The sequence below is a fragment of the Elaeis guineensis genome, chromosome 4 (genome assembly GCF_000442705.2).
Source record: "Elaeis guineensis isolate ETL-2024a chromosome 4, EG11, whole genome shotgun sequence".
NCBI lineage: Eukaryota > Viridiplantae > Streptophyta > Magnoliopsida > Arecales > Arecaceae > Elaeis > Elaeis guineensis.
In genome coordinates this window covers 16,435,253-16,453,093 of record NC_025996.2, presented here as the reverse complement: position 1 = coordinate 16,453,093, position 17,841 = coordinate 16,435,253, and the positions used below count along the sequence as shown (strand labels likewise).

Here is a 17,841-nt window from a genome sequence, read left to right as displayed (position 1 = left end):
TAAATAAATAATTATTTTTTAAAAAAAATATTATTTTTTATAAAAAATTAATATATAAATTAATTATATATTTTTTTTGTAAATTGATGGATCCGTAATATGTGTAAGATTAAAATATTGAAAGGACTATCATATATATAAATATATCACAGTATCCCATTTGATTAGATGAACCTGTGACATGCAGTTGGATACATGGGAATGAGAACAACAAAGCAAAAAGAAAAGAACAAGGGGTCGGATAAGAGGAAGAAATTATATCCTACATCATGTGCATTATATGGTGGAACACAACACTGCTTGTTTCTAGCTTCTAAAGTGGTGCACTAAAATGAGCGCTTGATGAATGAGATCCGTAGAAATCAGCATAGAATATAAATTCTCAAGAAGAGGACCAAACACTGCAGGGTGAGCAAAGAGGACCAAACACTGCAGGAAAAAAATAGACAAAAAAATTGTGGGGCCCTATTTTATGATCCTTGAATGCATGGGCTGGGGGGAGATCCAGTCGATGTTGGCCGGGCTGGGCCTGTTTTTGTTAATGCTGGAAATCTTGTTCCTAATTCCTTGGTTCCAGCAGGTTTATCCAAACAGATCCTAAACATATCTCAAAAAATGCCATAAGGCCATCCATCATTATGGGACACCACCCACTTTAGAAGCCTGAATATTGCCAATGTGGTAAACTATTAAAGGCTGAAAGCCTGAAGATTCACGCTGGACTTAATGTTAAGAGCTGACATGAATACCACCTGAATCTATTAATATCAACTTATTCATATCCATATTTATTTTATCTGACGAATACAAATATGGATATAAATATTATTCTACTATAAAAATTAATATTCATACTTGTTTTAAACAGATACAGATATAATTTAGATACTCAAAGTATGAATATAATGATAGATATAATTTAGATAATTAAATTTTATGACTATAAAGTGAAACATATTACTAAATAGATGATGAATCAAGTTATTAACATGTTTCTAAATTATATATTTTTTTTAAATTAATAAGTGCCATATAAAATTATATAGGGTTATATATAGATTCGAATATTTGGATACGGATTGGATAGTTGTCTATCTATGTCCATATCTTCTTTTTTTTTTTATGGATATGAATACAGATACGGATATTAGTTTTCGAATTCTTAAATTTATGTTCATATCCGCATTGATTTGAAAATGGATTCGGACAGATAATATCCATACCACTTTCATCCCTAGGTGGGAGGAGGGTGGTGTGTAGGAAATAAGTAGAAAATAGAAAGAAGTTAGAAAGAATTGATCAAATGATTTGGCACTCATTTAGTGATGTTGTGGGAACTAGAAACTATAGGAGTGAAATATTTTCACAAATAAGGTTAAATGTGATCCAGGGAGCAGTAACATGGTGTTGCTACTCGCATGAATGAACCATTTTTTTGAATTAAAGTTCATTGTATAGCTAGGGAGAAATTTGCTCCACCACATTTGCTGGAGTCGCTTTCAACCTGACAATTGATTGCTGTAAATCAAGAGGGAGGGTAATTGGTAGCCAACTAATACCTGAATGTGTTACACATTGGAGTCACATCTGATGCTCACTGTACAATCCACACGAGCATTTACTTCCATGGTGGGTCACATGTCCCACTGTAACTTTTTTTTGTTTCATTCGTACCCCCATGCATTAAAATTTTGTGCCTAGATTTACCCTTGGTACTTTTTTTTTGTTTTTTGATAAACATATTTTCCCTTGGTACTTGTTGAATTCACGAAACCCAAGAAATTACTACTAGATCTACTAATCAACGGCACGAAATGAACTTGGAATATGAAATAATTTTTTTTTAATTTTTAAAAAATATTTTTTATTTTTTTAAAAAAATAAAAAATATATTTAGTAACTAGTTGCTATAGAGCAAAAAAATAACGTTTGAAGGCGATAGATGAAGACTCGATGAGAATGGAAAATATGAAAAGGGAGGAAAAAAGGATGGGGAGGTGAAGAGCTCGACGAGGAAGAAGGATTCAGATTCTTTACTTTTGATTTAGCATTTTAGACGTGTGGAAGTAAAAAAAGTAAAAAATAAATTTTAGAAAGTAAAAAATTTTTGCTTTGCATATAAAATAATTATTTTAATTATTTTAATTTTAATTTTTTATTTTTTATTTTTCATAATGTTATCACATATTATTTTTTAATTTTTATTTTTTTAAAAATCAAAAAATAAAAAAAAATATATTTTTTTACTAGATAAGCAAACGCATCCTTAATTCTTGACTGGCGTATCTAGGGATGTTCCTTTGTCTCAGTTTACTGAGAAAGTAGAATGGATTCAGATTTAGACCATTTAACATCCAACTAAAGCATTTTGCCCAAAAATTTTCTAATGTGAATGTTGCAGGGTGAGCAGGCCAGAATCTCCTGTTCCGGAGTGGTCAAGCAACAAGGTAACGGAGGTAAAAACCTCATTTCTCCAATAAATTGAGTTGGACTGTGCAACGGTTCTCACCTCTTTCAAAGAAATGCTACTCTTTGCTTCAACCTAATAATTGGCTCAACTTTTATGTGACAATCATCCAGCTCTATATATGTCACCAATCACTTATTGCCACCCAGGACAGAGAACAAGGAATTGAGTAAAGATCAGTGGCAGTGCTCTTCTGCATGGAATGGAGCCTTGAGATGCCGGGTCTGCTTTATCCTACTAATCCAAGAGTTACCCTTCTGCAAACGAATTATAGCATGTGTATGTAATTTGCATGTAAACCACACAGCATGGCCTTCGCTTGCCTTAGAATGTACATTGTATTATTTTATTTAACGATTCAAGCTTATTAATCAAAAATGATTCCTGATATTTTGTTTTGGTGGTCATTTATCTTGCAGTCCCTGGTCCATGGACAAAAGAAGACGCAAAGTTTTTTAGAGAAGATAACTAAAGACAATACTTTGATCGGTAGTTCTCTCTGTTCAAGGACTTGTCAACGGTAAGAACAGACCTCTCATCCTAACCGGGAGTAATGTTCAGCCCTCTCTTCATTTTGACAGTGCCTAGTTTCCTTCTCTTCTCTTCACTTCTCTTTGTACTGATCTCACCCAACTACATACTCCTGAGAATGAACAGCAACTTTTTATACGGCATAAATCTGTATTCTATTAATAAGAGCAAGTTGATTCTTTCACTCTATCAAATTTGCTCTTCAATGGAAACATTATTTAGTTTTCAGGAAAAACTATATTACATGATACATAGTATGAGTAGTTTTGGAAAGAAAATCATGTTAAGAGGACAATTGCTTAATAAACTTTATAATAATGTTTTATTGCTAACAAATCTTATCTCTTTCTCAGTTCTTTATAAAACCATTCAAATTGATGATACATAAACCTCATTTTCTTTCTCCAACATGTGTATTTGCACCTGCTTGTTCACTAGTATAACAAAAAAAAAATTATGTCAACGAACAGAGTTAGAGGTCCCACATAGCATGATTTCCAAGTCCACTGAATTCATTAATGTAAAACCTGAATTCGTTTTTATTAAAGAGCAGCCTTAAGGAAGTGCAATTCACTTGCGATGAAACAATTGTCAAGTTCAGAAAACAGTCATACAGACTTCTTCATTCACTTAAGATCACTTTCTTAACTTCATGCGATCCAAGAAGCTCTTCCCATCAAGTCTAGCAGAGAAGAAGAGCTTCATAAAGTTCTCATGGTCTACTGTCATATAATTTAACTCACTTCCCCTTACAAGCTCTGGAAGGGGACCTATCATGGCATCAATATTTGGGCTGTGAAATGCTGCAACTGAAAGCCGTTCTTTCTCTGTGCTTACAACAGCCCTATGCTCGATGCTTTTATACCTTCCATTACTGAATATCTATAAGGAAGAAATATAAATGGGAGATCCATTATTTCTTTGCTTGGAAGAAATGAGATCCATGATGAGAAAAGGATATATAACCTTTAAACACCTAGCAGTAATGAAAATTTAAGATAGTTTCTGGAATTAGCCTCTTATAAATATATTCACAGTAAAACAACAAGATCTCAATAAATAGCTTATTTTGTCCAAATTACCCACCAAAATGATCAAATTTGCAACTTTTTCCAACAGGGGAAGAGGATTACCTCAAAGACATCACCAACATTAACGATGAAAGCACCAGGAAGGGGCTTGACAGGGACCCATTTTCCATTATTCTTGATTTGTAACCCTTGAACTTGATTTACTTGAAGGACCAGTGTTAAAAGATCAGCATCAGAGTGTGGGGAGAAGCCCAACACCTTGTCTGCTTGGAGGCATGGTGGGTAGTAGTTTATCCTGACCGATTGTATTCCTTCCTTAGTCTTGTCGGTGAGGATCTCTGAATTAAGTCCTAGGTTCTTGGCTATTAAACCCAATAGACAATCTGCTGTCTTGTTCAACTCTTGTGAGTACTCATCCAGTGTAGCCCTGAAAATACTCATGTTGGATAAGAAAACCCAGAGAAAAAAGAGCAAACATTTATTAGTGACAATTGCCTCCATTAACAAAGAACAACAATCTATTGACCATCAGAAACAACATCTTTTTCAGACTTTTGATAAATGACTTTTTACAAAATCAATTCAGAGTGAATGCTGAAAGTTCTGGTGAGTTAGCACATCAGTTTTAAGGTATTATAAATAAAATCTAATTAGCCTCCCAATTTTGGGACACTCAACACTGCTGGAGGGATGTGGTTTCTTAGGCTTGCGAAATATAGTTATCCACAAGTGCTTAAGTTAAAGAGAAGAATGAAGAATGATTCAGGTTGAGAAGGTATTTAAATCAATTCTACTTTAATGCAACAAAGTGCAGGTACTATAATAATACTATGCTGTCGGTGGAGGCAGAATGACAAACCACCAAATTTTGTCCTTTACAAAGTCTTTATCTTCTTTTGTTGGAGCATCAGAGCATAAGATTAGACACATTGAATTATATATCTTGATATCAACAGAATTTGCTTGCTATTCTTGACATTCCATTTTCAGTGAATCAAATCTTGCACTTTAAAAATTAATTTGTCATGATCAAGCAATTCTGCCACAAATTCTGGAGACAGAAAACAATGCTGTGATTGCGAACCTTGAAGCTTTTCTAAGCATTATCTTATAATATTTTCTACAAGTCTGTCAAGCATGTGATGATCACATGATTCTTTAGAAGTCCAGCAATATATTATCCTAAGATAAAAAGTTTATCAGTTATTGCTGAAAAACTCTCCCAAAGATTAAACTTCACCTTTCGCCTTTCTTTCTCCTACAACTACAAGAAAGTAAAATGACCCATGAAATAATTGAAAAACACAAGCAAAACCCTCCAGTCTTGACCAAAATATTAATGGTTGGCTTTGATAATCCTTATTCAGCAATTCTTCTTATAAAACACAAGAGAACCACAAAACAGAGATTCAATGTTGCCATTCACAATACACAAACCTTGACCAATGACGCATCTATATTTTCCCAAACATACAAAAGTTCAATGCGGAATGGTTAGTTGGAATTTATTCTTCAAGTGAGGGGTTATTATCATGTTTCCCCATTTTCTCAGTTACAACCTAAAAGAGTGCTTACCACTTACAAAAAGTTTAGCTAAAAGGAAACACTGCATTGCATACATACCGGAATGTGGGTGGTTGAGTGGGCCAAAGTCTCGTGTTTCTCTGGTTAAGTGGTTGGGTGTTGAAGTAAAGTATGTCTGCCCAATCTAGTTTTTGATCCTTAGAAATGACAAATAACTGACCATAACCTTCAAGACTGCCCGGCAGCTGAGCAAATTGCTCCTTTACCTCTAAAGGAAGTTTGAAGAACTCTTCAATAACAACCTTCATTCTCTCAATCAGTTCATTAGGAATGTTATGGTTGATCAACTGCAAAGAGCAAATCAATAATTAAGCAGTTGGTCTATTAAAAGGTAAGTAAGAAACAAAAAAAAAAAAAAGGACATTGTACTCTCATTCCAAAAAAAAAAGTAGTCCTATGTATTGAACTTCTACATGAAAATTGGACCAAATAGTATACGGAATCAACCTAGTATTTGGGAGGATTCATTGTCATAACAACTCAAATACTCTGATCGTGGCCTCGGTGACAGAGCCGGGATTTTAGTTGAGAGGAAGAAACAGCATAAGTTATTAATTTATTAATGTGGTAAAAAATTGAACTATCAAGGAGCTGTCAATTTGTTATAAATTTAATGAATGCAAGATTGCTATTGTCACATGTAAGCAAAAGGTTTTCCTACATCAAGCACCATTCATTTAGCAAAATATAATAAAATTAGGAGGTGTTATTATTTTTGAGGACTTAGGGCAATAGTAGGAAGGAATATAACAAAGAAGGAAAACTTTTCAAGAGTCGAGAAAATAAATACCCGATCGTATTTATCTCGCTCCATCTGTTTGGCCTCTTGCTAAAGTCTTAAAGAAAAAAAAATGTTATATTTAATGTTTCAAAATATATTGGAGGAGCATCATGGATTTGAGGGATAGTTTGGCTCCTCTTGAAATGTGATCTGCGAAGATCCCAACTCACAAGAAGATCTTGCTGTGTTATAAAAAGATAAGTGCAGGAAAATCAGTAGGAACATTCACTAATTACATTAAAGAATGGATCACAGAAATCAGTTCCTCAAAAAAGGAGGGAAAAAAACAGAGAAGCCAGTTTGAACACTGAAAAGCTCTGTGAACTAGTCTGCGTATATTAATGAACGAGCTCAGCTTAAATTTCTTCCAAGTATTTTTTTTCGCCTGATGTGTAAACAAGAAGATTGCTGACCTGAAAGAAGCCCCACTGTTCGCAGGCCAGATTAAGCTTGGTGGACTCGTCCCGGGACGACTCGGATTGGAGTAGTCGACTCATATCGATGACCGGGATCTCGAGACTATCGCCATCCCGGGCGACGGGATCCGCCTCGGCTTCGGGCCGGAGATACCTCGGAGGGACCTCGTTCAGGCCATTGGAGGCCGCAGCCAGAGCCTGAACCTTCGCCACCGGGAGCGAGCCCACCGATTCCATCGCTTCTCCACTACGACCCCACGCTACGCTCCCTCCACCTTTCGATCGAGAGAGAGAGGAGAGCTGGACCTGCTGCCTTGACCTTACCCTCACCCCCAATCTTTCTGAAATTAATGGCCTCTGTTTATGCCCAGCTTTGTGGCCGCGGAACAAAAAAAAATTCTATATTTTATTCTTTAATGCAGAGGAATCTTTTCGGAACGTAATGGTCTGGGGTTGCATCTTTCGCTGGAAAGAATGATTTCCCTTCCTTCGCGCGAATCGACCGTTGCATTGGTCCATGCGATGAGACGCCGTAGTGCCTGCGATCGTGGGGAACTCGATCCAACGGCCGGTACGGCGACATGGTGAAAGAAAAATCTTTCGTGTCAAGCATGCAACCCGAACCTCTTTGATTATGGCTAGTTTTGTATTCCTAACGTTGAATAAAAATTACGTATTTGGTTATTTAATATTATATATCTAGAACTTCTAAAAAATTATTATTATAGTATCTTTGTATTTTCCGACTCCGGCCGCCTATAAAGGAGACGCCTTGGTGGAGTACAAATCAAAGGACTTTGTTAAAGAAGAGAGTGGATTAATGCTTGAACCTTTGCGGCAATAGATATTAGATATTTGGAAAGCATAATTTCATATGCGCATTTTAATAATTTATAGAGTTTGAATCTCGGATGTCGCCACCTATGGAGTTTGGCATCCTATGCAAGTGGCCATCCCGGCAAGGATTACATTTAGTCAAAGAAGAATCGAGTGAGATGAAAAATGAGTCGTAACAAAACTTTCACTTCAGCTTCTATATATCAATTTCTGAGACACCAAGAGTATTAAGTATACATTTACCAGTCATTTGTTTTGTAGAAGTTCAATATGTTTTCGAAGGTTCAATGTTTTCTTTAGCTATGCTGGAAAAAAGAAATTAAACACTTGAGATGATCTTGGAAAAGACTTAAAACAAATTTTTGAAGAAGTATGCACGTGATGAGGCAATTGAATCAGTAGATCATCTTTTCTCTTTTTGCAAATTCTATTCCACCTCATGAAAAGCAGTGTGTTCATCTGCGGGGGTACTTCACCCTTGGTTCAGTTTTGAGAATCTTTGGTTGGACCGGCAAAGGACGAATTGATTGGACCAGATCTCGGGTATGTTGGGAGTAATTGATTGGACCAGATCCCCGACGACCTGGTGGATCAGTCCCAACGATAAAGCAGCACACATAGAGAGGGATAGAGCGCGACACGTGCGCGTTTGTGCATGCTGTTTCGCGGTTAGACTGGAGGAATTAAGATATCAGTTTATCTGGGCTAATATGGTAAGATTAAAAAAAAAAAAATCTACTCAGTGGTAGCACTTTTTTACTCATATGACCGCAGTTGTTTATTAGAAAAGAAACCTTGGCTTTGAGATCCCTTGGGCATACGTTTTCATCGTCCTCTTAAATCCAAAGGGGGGCTTGCGAGATTGCAGTGGGTCCCTCATGGCCCAAAATTTTCTCGTGATTTTTCTTTTAAATTTGGCAGGAATGTGGCCCGCGATCCCATACCCTCTCCTCTGCCGCTTCGCCTCCCACCCTTCTCCCCCTCCCACGGCTCTCTTATCTTCAATCCTGCCGGATTCGATGAGATATTGCCAAACATATCCTAAATCCTGCCGGATTCGATGAGATATTGCCAAACATATCCTAAATGGAACAGGCAGGAATTAGAACCTCCTGCAGCCAAGGAAAGAAATTATATCTGGAAGGAGAAGAGGAAGAAGCTTTGCTTGAAATCTGATACTTCTTTCTCTCTTTTTTTTCTTTTTTTTTTCTTTTTTTTTTTTTTTTTTTTTGGATATGGGAGGAGGAGGGAAAGAACTTTTCCCCAACTTACCGGAAATTGATACTTGTCAATTGCTTGATTGTTTTTTGATGGTTAGTCCCTATTTGAAAATTCATTCTTATTTCATGATTTTAATAACTGTTTAATGTTTAGTTACTAGTCTTGTATATATTTAATTTACTAGTCTTGTTTAATGTGACATAAAGAATCCCCATAAGCTATTAGAATGGCGATTATTTAAAACCCTAGCCATACTCTTACAGCAAGGAGGCCCCAAATCCTCCATTCTTCAAACAACTTGTACTCTAGTGAAATTGATCCCAACTCACAACCACCCCAATATGCGCATCACTTGTCAGAAGAGATGCCAATATAGAATCATTCAGCCAAGATTCTGTAGCAAGCTTATTCAGCAAGTTGAAATAGCCATCATGCACAATGAATCAAGGCCTGGGATTTGTTACAGAACAGGTGATGCTATGCTTAGCTTCATCCAATCTACAGCATTCTAAAGCTCAACGGTCAAACGACCACAATATTTCTCTGCATGCTTATTAGGATGGAACAAACCATGCTCATTTGAAAAGTAAGTATTTTTACGAAATTATCAGACACTGCCTGTGGTCCCCCTTCGTACCATACTATGCAAAGTAAAATTCTTTATTTCAGTTTCTAAAGCACTGGGAGTAGACAAAACAACAACATAGTGAGCTTTGGCAGCTTAACGCTAAGAAGCATGAACTCAATCTATTTCGTACGTAAGCCCATAGAATGAAGGGTAACCTTTCATGCCAACTGCAATGAGTCTTCACCCTTTTTTCCCAAAATGATAACCACCATCAAAGCTAATTCATAAGAAAGATGAATTACAATAAAGTGTAAAGTCCAAGAAACAGGAATACAATTGCAATAGTGTATTACATCAAAAAATACAATTGCGTTCGTGTATGCATGCTTCCCCAAAATTTATCCAGATTTGTCAGTCAGGGTGACCAGAGACCTAAGGACACCAGGACTAATCCTGTCAGCAAGAGCTCCTTTTTCTGAAAGCAGGAATGTTTTCTCCTTAACATAGCTCTGTAATTTCTTCGTCTCATAGTCCAGTCGTTCTTGATCTACATCACAAGCAAATATATATAAATATAACAGTATAACTTGAGTGATGTGATCTAAAATCCCCAAGAAAAAACAAAAATAAAAACTCTAATAACCAGATGGTACACTCAGTTATCCATCTGATCACAGAATTGACAATTGCGGTCGTGAAAAGTAAGAATGGCATTTTGAACTCAAGCTCAAGCAGCAGGCCAAGAAAGCTCATATTCAAGGAAACCATGAACCATTATAATAACAGCATATAGACAAACAAGAAGTATAATTTGCATATTCATAAAGATTATAAGCATAATTCTAATCTACAGATACTGTACTGAATAAAATCCAGTGCAACAGCTAAGACAAGGGTACTTAATAGTTAATACTACCAGTACATCTAACCTAATAGCAAGTAAATATGGGTAAAAGAATAAATCACAGAATCTAATGCAACTTGCGATGGAGTCACAATCTCAAGTAAAGCTACTAAAGCTTTGGCAATTGCAACAATTTTTGCCAGTTGTCAGAATGAAAGCAAAACTTGAAATTTGTGTTTTGAAGATTCAAAGGAGTTGTTTGAGTCATCGCATTTATAGTACCATGCTTTCTTGACTCAGAAACACTTGGAATAGGCTAAAACACCTATTCCAGAGACTAGGCTTTCTTCTAACCTCAAGACCGGAAGCACTGATTTCATGCCCCTTATGCATGAATTAGCTTAGACCGTACACTCAGTCTTGGAAACACTCAAGGTGATAGGCATCAAAGCTTGGCTGGGGGACAATGAGACCAAAAATCAAATCAGCACCAAAAGGTCAGTGAGATATGGGTACCACTTTTTCTCATTACGAGTTTACAGAAATGGCAAGATTCCAGAATGGCACCTTGTGTATACACTAACAACTACATCATCATCATAGATAACCCCTACTTCAGTATCTAACAACCGAGAACAATCTAGGATAAACAAACCTCTTATCTTCTCAAGTCTAGACACCCATCCAGATGGTGTAAAATATCATGTCTTCTGGAGTATACTGGGTTTCCTTACCTTTGCCTGTAAGTGAACTTAAACACTTCTCACATAAAATAAGTTGCTAAGCATCTGATTCAGCATCAGCTAGATTTGAAAATGCAATATGAAATAACACATTCTGTTTATTACAACTGAAAAATTGATAGCCATGTAGGAAGTACCTTTCTCCAAAATGGTGTGCACTGCATGAAATGGCATGCGAGCAAAAATATCAGACCCTGGAAACATCATCCATGTATGTTCCTTCGAGTCATGATTTCCACAGGTGGGGCATATCTCCTTGACTAATTCCTTCGATTTAGTTCCCTCTATTTCTTTCATTATTGCCTCGAAAGGAGATGGAACGCTACTTTTTGTTGTGCGTGCTCTCTTACGGAGGGCTGTTAAGGCTTCTCTGTTACCATTCCTCAATCTGTCATTTTCAACTAGCTGTTTTAACATAGAAAATCACAAGAAGATTAGATATACTGAGACACTCAGAGTTAACAGTATGACCTGAATAAGAATTGCTCACACCTGATTACGCGCCAAAAGAAGATGCTCAGCTTCAGTTTCAATCTCAACTAGAGCCTGCTGCAGTTGTTGCATACTAGGATCCATTGGAACTATCTGTATTGAAGTAGTAAACCAATGATATGGATATTTATAATCGAACATGAGAAGCTAAATGATAGGACTGCTATGTTCAGATGAGGGGGCCCAAACCAACTAAATACAGCCACTTCCCTTTCCCCTGTAGAAGAGTCCCACAGGCAAGGGACTACACAACCAGCGAAGCAGCCCTCCTCCAAAATACCCTTATCCCCCAAACTCTGATGAATGAAAGATTCAACCTCAAGTCTCTGGTACAATAACCAAGATAATTTACCAGCTTGGACAGCTGGCAACTTCTAACCAAATACAGCCACCAGATCAGTGGACTAATTTCAGCTGCTTCTTCCAAAAAAGATTTACTTCTATTAAGAAAACTCTAAAGGGATTCAGAGAGATTGGTGTAAACCTTGTTCAGCATACATAATAAGAATACATGCACGGTTTCAAACACATATTTTCTGTTTCTTGCTGAATTTGTGGAAAAACGAAATCACATAATATCAAAAAAAAAAAAGGGAAAAAGAAATTAAAAAAAAATGATATGTAGATAAGGAATATAAGCAATGCAGGAGATAACAGAGGATGACCTAATAAACTATAAAATTTTTATGTTCTAAAGATTTTTCCAAAAGACTTCTAGAAGTTTATGAAATACACAGAACATTAAATATGTGATTTGCAGATAAAAATATATATATAAATTATCATGTCAATTGCACAGTGAGGAACTACATGAAAGATGATAATACAACTGTCATCTGATTTGCAAGGGATGCATTAGAAGTAGGTCAAGGGTTCAACAAAATCAAGGAATTGGAACGTTAGCAATTTTAATTGGGTCTAAAGAAACTTCAGATATAGGATTTTTTGATATTTTGATACGAAAATGGAGGAACACAAGGTTATATGCCGGAGCGAGAGAACCAAGTGTCAGGATTGGGGTTTAGACTCTTGAGTAGGGTTCCTTTAAACAAGTAAGCAAATAAATCTGAATGTCGTTGGAGAAGGGAAAATATAAGAAAAAATCGAGAAGGTGAGAAGGGGGAGAAGGATTCATCAAGAATATTTGTGCTTACTCTCTTTTGACTCTCGACAAATGTATTCTAACTATCCATGTTTCATTAATGCACGAGCACATTATATATAGGTCATGATCAAGTTGCAGCTATTGCACCTTTTTTTTTAATTGACTGATGGGGGTCCCACATCAGTGATCTGAACATTGGATGTGAGTTACTACCTATAAACTACCTGCACACCAAAAATCATGTAACTTGGAGACCCCTAGCCTATAAATAACATGAAAAATTGACCTCTTGATTTGGAGACCCCTAGCCTATGAATTACATATTTCTCAAATAGGTTGTTGCATTAGTTTTCTCTTGTCCCTTTCTATACAATCTCAAGTCAAAATCCAAGGGATGACACCTGATATCCCATGGAAGAAAAATTTTACAAAATTTTAATCCTTTTCGTTTGCTTGGACACAGGGAGGAGTCCTATAATCTTAAATATGATATTGTAATATTACTGTCAACAGTAAACAGCAATCAAATACAACATATGAGTGCCAAAGGTCCATCATATAAAAAGAAGGGGCAAAATACATCAGAAATTGATCCAGCACTCACTCCCTAAAATTTACATGAAAAACCATATAGGCATTTCATCAAACACATACCAGACCTGGACATTCCATTAAGCACCATCTGCAGAACATTCCATCAAACGACTGACCACAACTTCCTATTCCCATACATACTACTTCAAACACCATTAACAATAGCGGGATGCGGGAAAAGAAATACACCAATAAACGAAACAAGGTTGCACTAGAGGGGAAACGGAGAGAGAGAGAGAGAGAGAGAGAGAGAGAGGAGGGAGGGAGGCCATACCTTGGGTGGACGAACTGGAGCGCGGGTGAGATGGGTGTGCCCCGGAGACGACGACGAGGAGAAAGGAAAAGGACGAGGACTTTCCTTTGATCCTATGGATTGATACTGGGCGGTGTCTTCAACATAGAAATCCGCACAGCCCAAACAGCCGGTATGGGTTTCGCAAGCCTGAATCGGAATCCCACGGTAATAGGGTGAATCTACTAATTGATTTGCATAGTAACCACTTGTTTCTTTAAATTCATACGCAGGTAACCTAAACTATAAAATAACCTCCAAGGCTGTGCAATGGGCTAAGCGAGACCTACAGCGCATGAACTTGGTTTTTCTCCCGATTCAAATGCTTTAAACACAAAGGAGACCTACCGATCGAGATTTGTTCCAGAAATTTTTTTTTTTAGACTAAGAGATGTATTAGGTGGTATGCTCATATTTACGATATTCTTTAAAATATTTAAAAGTTAAATTATCTCAATTTTTCACTTGACCCGATAATTTTCTGAATTATTCCTCTAAAATGAATCGGCTTAGAATTATTCAATTATTCTTAAGTTTTAAGATGAATTCGTGAATTATTCATAGTAAATTAAGTGTTGCAAAATACATATCCTTGCTAGTGATGATGTTTTTCGCTAACATCTTTTACTTTTATCTCACCTTATTTATTTTTGAATAAACTAATTAAAATATTTTAGAAAATCTATGTTATTTTAATTTTAACATTTTAATTTTTTTTGGAAGGTTTATGATGATACGGATAAGTACAACTAAGATCCGAGGATTCTCTTATGATGAGGGGTGCTTTGATTTATGTTGCAAGTTGTAAAAAGAGACGGATCTAATTAAAGTGTATGGAAACCGTAAAAAAGGATATGAAAGAAATTTGGAATGATATCATTAGATATTCTAAAGATGAATACTTGATCAATGAGAATCCATGAAGTAATGTTTAAGTAACCAAAGAAAGGCTAAATAACTATAATTATGGTTATGATTTTTTTTTTTATCTAAACTATAAAACTTTTGACAAATTCTTTAGCAGTTTCTGAATTTCGATCAATCCCATATAATTGAGTTGTTCTCAAACGCTTAACTTACAGCTATGAGGATGCTAATAGAGATTAAATGAAAATCTAGACAATTTAGGGATTAAAATATAGATCATGGAGATTTTAGGAAATAGAAAGCAATAAACTAGGACACTTCAAAGATAAATGGTCTACATAATTTATATTCAACATCTCAAATATATAATGGATCTTGGCTTTTTAAGGACTAGTATGTGATTTTCTTACCAAAAAAAAAGGACTAGTATGTGATTTTAAAGAATTGGGAGATTGATATATAAATCAAATAAAAGTTTGATATACAAACCTAATAAAATTCAGGTAATTCATTTTTGACAAATAATGATGGAAGGATATCAAAATCCTAATCCAGAAGGATCACTATAAACCATTTTGGCCACTGCAATAAGGATTGGATAGGATCTGTAAGCAAGATCCACCACATGGTGAAAATGAATTATTGCATCTAAACTTTCCCATATTATAAATTGACCATATAATCCGATTGAGATGCTTTTAAAAAATTTCGAATAACTATTTGAGCTCTAGGTGTTATCTCCTAAAAAATATGATATATAGAGTGATCGGGGTCCAAACCAATGATTTGAGCCTCAAAATCAGTTGATCAAACCAAAAGCTTTTTGTTTTTGAAAAAGATTTTGACCATACATATCTTTCAATCCATAAAGAGTGAGGTGGATCACCTATAGATAAAATTAGCATAAAAATCGAGATCTACCTCCCTAAAAATTTTACTTTTTATGATTATTTCATTAGTCATATTTATTTTGGAAAACCATGTCTTTTTTTAAATAGAGGAGGAATCATCCAAATTATGTGGAGATAGATTTCCATAATATAAATATAGGCTATGTTTCTCGATTCGTTATTCATTAGTAAAACAAAATGGGATATATATCCTATTTTTATCGACTCTTCTATTTTATCCATAATTTTCTTGAAAGCTTCAAGTTTAATGGGTTAAGGAAATTACTCCATTTTCCTTGATCTAATCATGTCCAGAAGAGAAGATGCTAAACATGTTATATTAAAAGGATGAAAATAATACTTTTCCTTTTTTGATATGCATTTATTGTTTGTTTGGTTTTTGCGTAAAGCTCAACAACAAGTATACAACTTACATTATATTCAATATAGCTCATCAATTTAATTTTACCCAATACATTCATTTCATGACTTGCTTTGAGATTTCATCTACCTCTGTCCAATATGTTTCTCATATATTTGGGCATAGAGCACAATCTTATTTCAACTTGTTTTATTTAAACTGCTTAGTACCATCTAAAGATAAGTCCCACAATTTTTTTCTCCTTTATCCCCTTCACAAAATTTCAAGCATCACCTTGCCTCTTTCAACAATCTTTACATATATTTATATAGGTATTTGATAATGGTATTAAAGTTCCCCTCCCTTCTTTATCTTCTGGTTTTTATTCTTTTCAAGGTTTCAAATGGAACCATTTTTCCTATTCATGATTTAATTTTCTTTGACCAGTGAAAATAGCCACATTTGCTAATATCACCTCTAATTATCATATTTTACTAATACTAAACACAAAAAAATATTTTGACCAGGAGGAGAGCAAAAAGTTTGCAATTTCATGTTTTCCTTTCAATTTTGGTAGTTAGAAGAGAGTGGATTATTTAATTTCTTATTAGAATATAAGTGCTATTGCTATGTGTTGGTTGACCAAAAGGAACAAAATCATATAGGTGGGCACTATAAAATATCATATGGGATGGGCTTCATAATATGCCATATTTCTCTTAATATTAGTCTTAAAAAATAAATCCAAAAATCAAAAATTTTCTACTGATGGAGTTATTAGTCCAATCATTAAAGCATTTTTTCTTCCTCATTTTCAGCATATAGCGATACATACTATATGATCATATGACACATACTAAATGTATAATCATATGATACATATTGTAAGTTTTTTGATACATATCCAGTAATGATCCAATACATACTTACAACTAAATTGATACATAGTTTATCAAATTTAATATTCACTAGTACACAGTATATGACTATTTCATATACATTTGACAAAATATTCATCTAACATCCTAGTACATATTTCTAGATAAAGCGATACATAGTTTTCAAAATATACCATTTATCAGCACACAACACATGAGTAAATGATATATATTATATAACTTATTGATACATACTGTAGTTTTTTTGGTACGCATCTAGTAATGACCTAATACACATCTCGAGATCTTTTTTTCTTTCAAATATCTTTTTTTCTAAGATCTTTGCATCTTAAAGTTTACGAAAACTATATATTATTTTATCCAGAGATATATATTAGGACATCGGATGAATATTTTGTTAGATGCATATCAACAGACCATATACTATATATCAATAATACTAAGTTCGATAAAATATGTATCAATTTATCTATAGGTATATATTGGATCGTTACTAGGTGTGTATCAAAAAAACTTACAGTATGTATCAATAAGCTGTCTAATATGTATTATTTGCTCATATGCTGTATATTAATAAATGCTATATTTTGAAAACTGTATATTGTTTTGCCTAGAGATGTGTTTTGGGATATTAGATAAATATTTTGCGAGATATATATCAACTAGTCATATATTCTGTACTAGTTAAATTAAGTTCGATAAATTATGTATCAATTTAGCTATAGGTGTATGTTGGATTATTGCTGAATGTGTATGAAAAAAGCTTGTAGTATGTATCATCTGCTTATATATTTAGCATGTATCATATGGTCATATAATATACATCACTATAGGCTTAAAATAAAGAAGAAAGATAATGTCTTAATAAAAAATCTTTAGCTTTTAGATTAGTATTAAGAGAACTATGGCACGTCACGAAGGTTGCCCCATATGATATTTTATGGTTCTGACCCCATATGATTTTTGTTTGCCAAAAAAAAAGCTTCACTTAATTCCATAAGAGAAATAATAAATTATACAACAATTAAATCAGACAAAAAGTAAAATTAAAAAGTATAAAAAGTAAAATTATTTTTAACAAATTAAAGTTCAGTATTTTAAAAAAAAACTTCCAATAGAGTGGGCCTCCTAGCTATCCGCTCTCAATTTCTTGATATGTCTTTTCTCTTATCGCAACTTCTTATCAAATTTGACAGGATTTCATAGAACTCTTTCACCCTATCTAATCTAATCAACATCAAGACATATTCTATTTCGATGATGGGTTTAGAGGAAATTCATCAATAGAACAATCATTATTATTTTGGTATGAATTTCA

General features: G+C 34.7%; 2 protein-coding genes across 2 annotated transcripts; both read right to left on the bottom strand.

Annotated features, from left to right (window-relative positions):
* Window positions 1-3,509: 3,509 nt before the first annotated feature.
* Window positions 3,510-7,170, bottom strand: LOC105043659 (S-norcoclaurine synthase 1). Its single transcript, XM_010921290.4, has 4 exons — window positions 6,808-7,170; window positions 5,653-5,900; window positions 4,132-4,456; window positions 3,510-3,880 (listed from the first exon to the last, which is right to left on the bottom strand). The coding sequence occupies exons 1-4, from the start codon at window positions 7,045-7,047 to the stop codon at window positions 3,635-3,637; spliced, it is 1,059 nt and encodes a 352-aa protein (XP_010919592.2). The 5' UTR covers window positions 7,048-7,170; the 3' UTR covers window positions 3,510-3,634.
* Window positions 7,171-9,709: 2,539 nt separating this feature from the next.
* On the bottom strand, window positions 9,710-13,828 carry LOC105043660 (uncharacterized). Its single transcript, XM_029264135.2, has 4 exons — window positions 13,489-13,828; window positions 11,516-11,608; window positions 11,161-11,428; window positions 9,710-9,983 (listed from the first exon to the last, which is right to left on the bottom strand). Exons 2-4 carry the CDS (start codon window positions 11,597-11,599, stop codon window positions 9,835-9,837), a joined length of 501 nt encoding a protein of 166 aa, XP_029119968.2. The 5' UTR covers window positions 11,600-11,608; window positions 13,489-13,828; the 3' UTR covers window positions 9,710-9,834.
* Between the last annotated feature and the right edge of the window lie 4,013 nt (window positions 13,829-17,841).

Coding starts and splice junctions, on each gene's coding strand:
- LOC105043659 (XM_010921290.4), bottom strand. CDS start 7,047: ATGGAATCGGTGGGCTCGCTCCCGGTGGCGAAGGTTCAGGCTCTGGCT. Junction 5,901..6,807: donor AACAGTGGGGCTTCTTTCAG/GTCAGCAATCTT, acceptor TGCTCTTTGCAG/TTGATCAACCATAACATTCC. Junction 3,881..4,131: donor ATGTTGGTGATGTCTTTGAG/GTAATCCTCTTC, acceptor TCTTCCTTATAG/ATATTCAGTAATGGAAGGTA.
- LOC105043660 (XM_029264135.2), bottom strand. CDS start 11,599: ATGGATCCTAGTATGCAACAACTGCAGCAGGCTCTAGTTGAGATTGAA. Junction 11,429..11,515: donor TTCTTTTGGCGCGTAATCAG/GTGTGAGCAATT, acceptor ATGTTAAAACAG/CTAGTTGAAAATGACAGATT. Junction 9,984..11,160: donor GCACACCATTTTGGAGAAAG/GTACTTCCTACA, acceptor CTTGTGATGTAG/ATCAAGAACGACTGGACTAT.